The following is a 9037-nucleotide window of genomic DNA, read 5'->3' on the forward strand; positions in this document are numbered from 1 at the left end:
TCTCAGTAACCTTTCGACCATGTTTTATTGATATGGCATGATGATAGAGGACATGGCTCGGGACCATATTTCCAAAGAAGTGTTTAAATCTTATCCAACACTACACAGCTGACCAAAGCCAATGCAGATAAGGTTTTGCTTCCCAGGAAGATAGGATTAATGGTTGCAGTCTGCCCTCTGGTGGTAAATCTGCTTTTTCCACGGTTAGCATTCTCACTTATAATGTATTGCCTTCTTTATAAATTTGACACTGGAAATGTGTTAATTATCCTGTATTTTGTTTTTATATGCAAGTATCAAGGTATATCCAATGCATTACATTTGGATTTGCCGGCTATAGCCCTTTAAACTCCACCCAGTCTGAATGTTGCAATTATTATGTCTTAATTTCGGGAGGGAATTACAAAACACTGTTCAGTTACAGGCCTATATGTCATTCATATTGCGTGGACTATCCATAAAAAGGTGGGGTAAAGGTGCAGTCAATGACATTTGGTACTTGGGATAGTCCAAAATAGAAATATGGGGTATGGGAGTCTGCAACAATGAATTATATAACAGTTATTAACATGTGTTTTATCTATACGAATTTTGTAGGATACATTGTACAATGAAATGCACAAAGTATTTAACTTGGTATGTAACGGCGTGTTAGAATGTACCAAGTGACAAGGCCTAATACCGGATTTGGACGGTGCAACTACCTTGCCTACACGGGTATAGGACTGTACATCTGAACGAGGGAGAATGCTCTGTATCCTCAAAATGCTTACTTATTTTTCACCAGCCTGTAATCTTTTGTCATCGCTAATTGCAAATTAGTGTGAAGCATTTGCGTGAATATTCTAGCTTACGTTATTTTAATGAGTAGTTCAGTAATTGGTGAAATACAATGCAAATTCGGTCAGAGAGAACAATAGCGTCACCCGGTATTTAAACTGCTGATAAGAAAGACCAAATAACCCCATCTAAAATCGAACCAGTCTTATCTAGACGGACATAGGAGGACTATGGCAACATTAACAAGCCAGGACTCAACCGCTCAAGCGCGGGTTTATTTCCAAACGCCTCCCGGTACCGAGGACACAGAAGTCGTCCAGAAGCAAGGGCGGGTAACCGTGAAATACGATAGAAAAGAGCTGAGGAAGCGACTCAATTTGGAGGAGTGGATAATTGAGCAGTTAACGGATTTATATGACTGTGAGGTAAGCAATGACACATTCTATGATTCATTGTGTACCACAGACTATTCCCCATGACAGATTTTTTGTTGTTGTACAATATTCAATGATCTCTACTTTGATTGGAGTTTATGCATGCTATATAATTGCAGTAATATTAAAACCTAGGGCAATACAATAATTCAATAATATAACAAATATGAATAGGAATTACAGACAACATGTAGGGTGTGGCCACATCATTGAAATACTGTACTAAACAATTGAAGAAATTCGGTATCTGCCCAATTAGTGATGGACAGAATGTGCTGTTCCAATAAAAGGTGTGCATCATTCATTGATAAGTAGGCCTTGGCACAGAGCAATATGGCCAACGCACCTGCAAAGCAACTACTGTACAGCCTCTGCTCTGTAGGATTATGATATATGACCACTTTAATGTTACATAATGGTAATAGCTGGTTGTCTCTAACAAAGGAAATATACATGACTATGGATAGATTTCCCACCCACCCTCTGCTGCTCCATGGAAATGCAGGAGGCACATTCAACCTCAGCCAGTATGACGTAATCGGTTTCATTTAAAGACCCCTGTAAACAACAGGTTTTTTTTGGCAACACCCCTCAGACCACTGGAGAGATATAGGCATCTTGACATGGTTAACACGTGAACTATTCACATAAAAGGGTCGCAGTAGCACCTATGCATCAGATAAGTTAGTGGGAACAAAGTGGTCAACATTATAGACTGAGTAGTAACATGGAGCACCTGCACATGACACATTATTGCTCTTGTAATGAAATTGACCATTACCTATGTCAAATGGTCCTCAAAGAGACCATCTGGGCAAGTAAAGAGCTAATTGGACTAATCATGACCCTGGCAGGAGCAGAAGGTGGCATATGGTGGGAGATATTGTAATTTATCAGCCTTTGATTTAGGCAACAGACTCTGGGCCTCAGGCTTGTGCCAGAGTATGACCTCGTGAATAGGCTCCTGGGCTGTAGACTATAGTTAGTTAAACATCAATACAATGAACTGGAAACCAGATTGTATTTCTATAGTGATGGCTTCTACTGTCATGTTCAATTGAGTAGACAGCAAGGCAGTGGTCAGGAAGTCACTGCATTGTTATCAGTACATACCACATAGGGGGGGTTCAGCCCATCCTGTTGTGTTAAGCAGAGGGGGGAAGCCAGGGACATTGGGGACCTGTGGAGGATGTTCAGGGGGTGAGACTGTGGTGCAGAAATATTTAGTTTGATCCTAAGCCTGTCTGATCTATTCACCACTGTTTTTTCCTCCTGTCCCCTCCCTCTCTGTTGTTTTCTCAATTTTCTCTGCTTTTCTGTCTATCACCATCACTCTCTCCCTTTGCCTCTTGCAGGAGGAGGAGATTCCAGAGTTGGAGATTGACGTGGATGAGCTGTTGGATATGCCCACTGATGGAGACCGGGCCTCCAGGGTCAAGGTGACCATTAAACCTTAATCATTGTTGACTACACATCTCTTATTGTCCTTTTGTATTGAGGGATTGAATCCTAACTTCAGGCTGATCGCAATTCTCCCATTGATATCATTACATGATTTACGCAGAAGTTACCCATGTGGATCTGAAGTTAGGATCTGGCCTTGAATGAGGTTCATTTCCTCTTTCACTTCCTATTGTTTTGCAGGTTTTGCTGGTTGACTGTTACAAACCTACAGATGTAAGTTCGAAATTCTATCAGATTATTCTCTGCTACTGTTAAGCATTTATTTAAGCCCAGCATTGGGTCAACTGATCCACTGAAACAAAGCAATAACTGTCTGAAACCAACTTCCCATACGTTGTTTTGACCAAGTTTCTAGAAAAACATTGTAATACAGTAACATGCATAATAACAATTGTTCAGTGTCTCACAAAATGTTCCATTGTTCATTTACTTCAGGCCTTTGTCACGGCTCTCCTGGAGAAGGTTAAAGGTCTGCAGAAACTCAGCACTCCGCCCAAAAAGAATGAAAAATCTCCCCCTTAGCCTCAGAATGACTCCAACCTATTACAACTCAGTTCTACACAGGGACACCCAGCTAGAATCCCTCAGCACCTAGAATCCCTCGGAGTCGGCAGGATTGATAGAGGGAAGAGGATCGACCAATCACTTACTGTCTCTTTCTTTGTTTAAACAACTTCTTGTTGATATATAATCATGTTATACATAAACAGTAGTAAGTGATGAGTGTTACAACATAATAATAAAGTATAGCATTGATAAACTGATTTGTTGACACGGAGGAAGAACATGCTAACGTTTAACTTGAGCTATACAAGTCAGAAGCGGAGCATGACAAGTACACAAACCTAATGATAGCTTATAGTGAATCATAACAAGAGGCAACATTACACAGTCTAACAAATCTAACTTGTTGATTGGTCAACTTACATTACTGTATGTATAATGACAGCTTGAAATAGTGAACTGTCACTGGTTGATATTAGCGCGAGCCATGTCATTTTTACGATGCCATTTTAACTATGAGATTTATAGATCAAGCAAAGTGTTACCGAGAATGGTTTATGTGGGATACGGTAGTTAAGTCTGTGTAATGATGTCAAGCCGAGCACTCATCTGTCAAATCATTTTTTTGAGAGGTAGCATGAAGGGCTTTTTAACATTTTACACTGGACTAATTGGAGTGATCATTATACTTTGTGTTATACGTTTGACATGAGCAAGTGTGGACAGTACTCAAATATAAACACCAGCATGCCACACATTAGTTCCTGTAATGACATCAGTAGCCTACGGGTTTTCATGGCGCAAATACTGTTATTTCATTTAGAGAGTAGTGCATGACTGACTCTATAAAACACAGGAAAACATTGGAAAATAATGGTTAGGCTCCATTGAAATTCATTACATGAACTATCACAACAGTAAATGCTTTTGAGTCCTACCATAACATATGGTTCAACTGTTTCCCCCTCCATATCCACCAGCCTGGTGCCTGAGACTGGGGGGGGGGTCTGTTTCTCTCAGACCTGATCTGAGAGTGTAGAAAGGCCTTTGCTTTGCATAGCTTTTAAATTTGTATCTCAAACCAAATATACCTATATCATTAACCACTGCAAAAGGGATTGGAAAGGCCTTAGAAGACAAAAGTGATGATTGTATTGACTATTGTGGCTGAAGCGATGTCTTTCGAGATGTATGACAGTTGGCCCTGGAGCGTAGCCATGTACAACATTCTGGTTTCCATTGTATACGAGAAGGTTCCATGATAGGTCAATCAACCTTGTATACCATATGACTATCATAACCATCTGTATACCTGACAAACATCATTCCTTATTCTTTTGGGACCCATTGTGATGTTATTTTGGGCAGACTTTTAACTACCATATTCAGTGTACCACCTTGAAGACTGAATCAAACCATTGAGTATATCTGCTGGAGGTAGGGACTGTATTATCTGTGGTGTGTGTGTTCAAGATGTGATTGCAAGACTGTAGTCATGTAATGTAGCAATACTTACTGGTGCTGTTGGCCAATTTGTTACATTTTTATTAAAATTCAATGTTTTACCTACTCAGACTTTTGTGTGCACTTCAGATATTACTGTAAGGGGGGGGGGCGGCAGGTAGCCGAGCGGTTAAGAGCGTTGGGCCAGTAACCGAAAGGTCGTTGTTTTGAATCCGTGAGCCGACTAAGTGAAAAATCTGTCGACGTAAAAGGCACTTAACCCTAATTGCTCCTGTAAGTCGCTCTGGATAAGAGAGTCTGCTAAATGTAAAGGTACTGTAGCTAAATATCTTCTGGGGAAAAAAAGTCACACTTTAAAAATCCAAATCTTTAATCTTTTACTGAAACAAGACCATTGGTCAAGTCTTGTATACCAGTGTAGTGAAATTGGAAATCTGTTACAAATAATCCTTTCAATAGAGCCCAAAAACCTACTGAATAGTGCCCCATCGCTTATCTTGTGCGACCATATAGCATGTGTGTTGTCTGTTGTCTCAGCATGATACGTACCCTGTAAGTTACACTTATCAGGCTGGTAAATTACTCCAAAATGAGAATGATGATACAATTTAAGTCAAAGAGCAAGAGCTGGTCATGGCATAACGTTCAGGAAAACGTAACACAGGAATGAGGTAAGGGGCAACTTTGAATGCTGAACTAAAAATGATGACATTTTTAAGGCATTGGGAGTTCAAATTCACCAGGGAGTACCACAGTTACATATGATCTTAGTTATAGTTCAATAGTATGTATATTATGCAGGGTCTTCAATGGCTTATAGCACTATACAGTCCTCAGTACAATGACTAATGGTAAAGAGAAACGGTCAACCTGTGCGTTGGTCTAGGAGTTATGGTAGAGCACACTGACTTAAAACCAGCACTAACAGGCCGCTTATTTTGCTTGAAGTTAATGTTCACTATAAATCAGACCTCCTCTCGATGCTGAGCAGCTCAACTTCAAAAATGAGAGTGGCACCACCTGTTGGAGAAACGGGGTAGTTACGAACACAGAGAGTAGAAAGCGCTTCACAATAAAGACATGGTTACCTCAGAGAGTGACTTGTAGAGAAAGCCAGTGGGAGATGTAGAGAAATATCTGAAATACCTGGGATCTTAGGAGGCGCTCCTCTGTCTCCATATCCTACAAAAGGAGTAATATAAATGGAGAGGTCAGAACAGAGGCTGGCAAAATGGACCCCAAGGCTTATAAGACTTTTTTATCTTGCATGATAACTGATTGGGTTTACATAATCTACGTGGATAATGCATGCTAGATGTAGTCATCAGTAGAACATAGGAAAGATATAAGTGACCATTGGAACAGTGTGAAGTATCAGTGTGCAACCTCACCAAGCTCCGAGGGGATGACCAGTTTCCTCTTCTCTCCCTCACACATTCTAATGAGAGAAAGTGGGATTGGTGGATTAAGAACTTCACATGCAAGAGTCAAAGGTCAATTTGTTTTTACACCTTATATCCAAAAGCACATCATTCTATAGTGTTTACACTGTCTGCAAATGTAATACCTTCACAAGTCATCCAGTCACATGCATGAGCACACAAGTCCATAGGGGCAAAGATTTTTTTTTATAAAAACAGGCACCAACCCGAGCAGGCCCTGGTCCCAGCCTTTGATGACTTGTCCGGTTCCCAGAGTAAAGGTGAAGGGCTGGTTCCTTGGAATGCTGCTGTCAAACTCTGTTCCATCCTCCAGCTTTCCCTGCAGACAAACACACAGTTATTGACTAAACACACTGTCATTTGTTCAAATGTGTACATTTCTGGATCTCCATTATATTGGGATGACATTCATTGAATGAGCATTAGATGGAAATAGATATATTGCTTTCCATTCAATGTCCAAAAGGTGAAGCATCCTCCTTATTACTCACAGTGTAGTGCATGTTCAGCACATCCCCTTTACGGGACTTGATGGGGCAGTTGTCTACTCTTTTCTTGATGCCAATTTGGAGCTTCTTTTTGTCGCCACCACGAACTGCCGGGGCCAAGGACAACAGAGTGACCACAAACAGCAGACACAGCCTCATATCTGGGGAACACGTGAAAGACTTAAATGAGCGTCAAAGTATGCACACATCTCATAGGTCGCGTTCTAGCTTTAGCTTGGTACCTAGCTAGCACCAATACAACCAGCATGAAAACAATGACCAGTAAAACATGCAGTCATTTTCATTATTCTTAGCAATGATTTAGGAATCCTTGTAAGTATTAACTAGGTAGCCACTTGTTGTTCGCCTATTGAAACTGAACTTCAGTTCATGAAAATAAATAGCTAGCAAGCTACTTAACCCTGTCGCCCAAAGCTAACGTTATTAGCAGCCAGCTAGGTTCATCTGGCTAGTGAGGCTCTACCGGACCGGATTATGTGTTGTGAAGCTAGCCACAATATGGATTAGGCACAAGAGTGGAATTTGCGGTTTGCCTTCAAAATAAAAGTACCTCTTTGAAAGTGATGCAGAAGGTTACAATTGGTGGAATCATGCCATATTTAGACTAGATAATGTTAAACAAGGTTGGAATGTGAAGCAATGAAATGGGGTATCAGTCTACTTGGTGACAGCCAGAGAACACAACTGTGAAGAGTTTACGCAAATCTTAGCGTTGTAGCTCTTATCACGTGACTGTGTGAAATCCCCTCCCCAGTCAGCCTGTTGTGTGTACTGACATTCATATTGCACTGTACAGCTTTAGCTGAGTATTGGGGATCAATAAAATGGGGTATCAGTCTACTCAATAGCCAAGATATTTTTTTCCCAACGTCCTCCTCAGAGTTATCAGACTCCAAAACATCCATGCAGTATTGTTTTTCCTCTGGAATAGTGTTCAATACACATAGGTTGACAATAAATGTGGCTCAATTCACGGTTGTTTCAGAGTCCCGCAACGTTCTCTGGGTGTCACTGAGTAGACTGATACCACATGTCATTGATCCCCAATCCATAGGTAAGGCTGTACAGTGAAATAAGTATGCCCCCAATGCAATTCTAAAGTATAATATATCCAGTGTGATTTCAACATATTTTTGTCAAATTAACAAATTGTCTTTTGTTGATTTTATATAACATTCCAACCTCGTTTAGCATGATCTATTCAATTATGGCTTAGTTCTACTATTTGTATTCATTTGCATCACTGTCAATGACATTTTACTTTTATTTTGAAGGCTACCCGCAAAGTCCACTAGTGTGTTTAAGGTACCAAGCTAAAACTTGTCGCTATTTTAGATGGGTCTGACCACCATTAAACAAATAAGAACTGTCTTATAAATTTGAGTTATTTTAGAGCATGACACCTAGCTATATAGTTAGCTAGCTACGGATACAGATTATGTCGTTTTTCTATGTTTTGGGGGAAGAACATTGTTTGCATCCATGAGCTAGCTAGCTTTTTTTGTAATGACCAGCATTGTAGATGCGCGAGACAACTTCACCAGCATCGTAGCATACCTATCGATGAATCGTTGTGACATATGAAATACGAGTGATAGTGTAATCAATGTGTAATAACTATGTAAAAAATGTATGAACAGGTAAAATTATTATGTGACATGCAGTCATATTCTGGTGCTACACGACACGTCACATAGTGTGATTTGACATGTATATTTTTTTGACACGCAATGACCCAAACGGCGTTCCATAGTCACGTTCCCTGCTCAGACGTTGTATGCGTAGACCAATGGGTGCCTAACACCCAATCGACAGTGTCATGGACTGACAGATTTCTATAATATGTGGTTCGTTGATACATACATATCCATGCGTTGTAAGATCTGGCAGGTGTTTCTAGACCTCCAACGTTACGAGAAGAAGATCACGTCATGATTTGACTGTTTTTTTCTCTCGATACACCGTTGTCTTGAAAGTAACATAGGATTGTTACACTTCATCATCAATGGGCACATGCTTATAGCAATAATAAAATTGAAGCTTTTTGATAGGCCTACAGCTCCAACAAGTTGGGCAAGTTGTGTTACTTGTCATTATCAAAACACAGAAAATGTTTAATACAGCTAACGATGGCCCACAATTGTGCCGAGCTAACGTTATCGGTTGTGGCAATTGCTTTAGTTACCCTAATACATGTATTTAGCCATGCGTTTCGCTCATAAATATTCGTAACCAATTTCAGATCAAAAAGCTAGTTACGTATCAGTAATGTCTCCAAGAAGCTTACCAGCGTTTTAACTGAATTACACACAGAAGATAGTCGGTGTGCTTCAAAATTTTCGGAAGAGGAAATGGAACGATTCAATGGAATGTCGCGATATGTCTAAGCGTTGACTTTCTCTCCTGCTATTGGTTCGTTCTCATAGAGCCTGCTAGCAGA

General features: G+C 40.2%; 2 protein-coding genes across 2 annotated transcripts; one reads left to right on the forward strand and one right to left on the reverse strand.

Annotated features, from left to right (window-relative positions):
* The first annotated feature begins 510 nt into the window (after positions 1 to 510).
* On the forward strand, positions 511 to 4751 carry ppp1r14ba (protein phosphatase 1, regulatory (inhibitor) subunit 14Ba). Its single transcript, XM_014196463.2, has 4 exons — positions 511 to 1205; positions 2570 to 2653; positions 2859 to 2891; positions 3114 to 4751. The coding sequence occupies exons 1-4, from the start codon at positions 1011 to 1013 to the stop codon at positions 3198 to 3200; spliced, it is 399 nt and encodes a 132-aa protein (XP_014051938.1). The 5' UTR covers positions 511 to 1010; the 3' UTR covers positions 3201 to 4751.
* Positions 4752 to 4998: 247 nt separating this feature from the next.
* On the reverse strand, positions 4999 to 9037 carry fkbp2 (FKBP prolyl isomerase 2). The gene is made up of 6 exons (XM_014196461.2): positions 8885 to 9037; positions 6580 to 6737; positions 6295 to 6407; positions 6038 to 6084; positions 5793 to 5828; positions 4999 to 5666 (listed from the first exon to the last, which is right to left on the reverse strand). The coding sequence occupies exons 2-6, from the start codon at positions 6733 to 6735 to the stop codon at positions 5605 to 5607; spliced, it is 414 nt and encodes a 137-aa protein (XP_014051936.1). The 5' UTR covers positions 6736 to 6737; positions 8885 to 9037; the 3' UTR covers positions 4999 to 5604.

Source organism: Salmo salar, chromosome ssa04 (genome assembly GCF_905237065.1).
Source record: "Salmo salar chromosome ssa04, Ssal_v3.1, whole genome shotgun sequence".
Classification (NCBI taxonomy): Eukaryota; Metazoa; Chordata; class Actinopteri; order Salmoniformes; family Salmonidae; genus Salmo; species Salmo salar.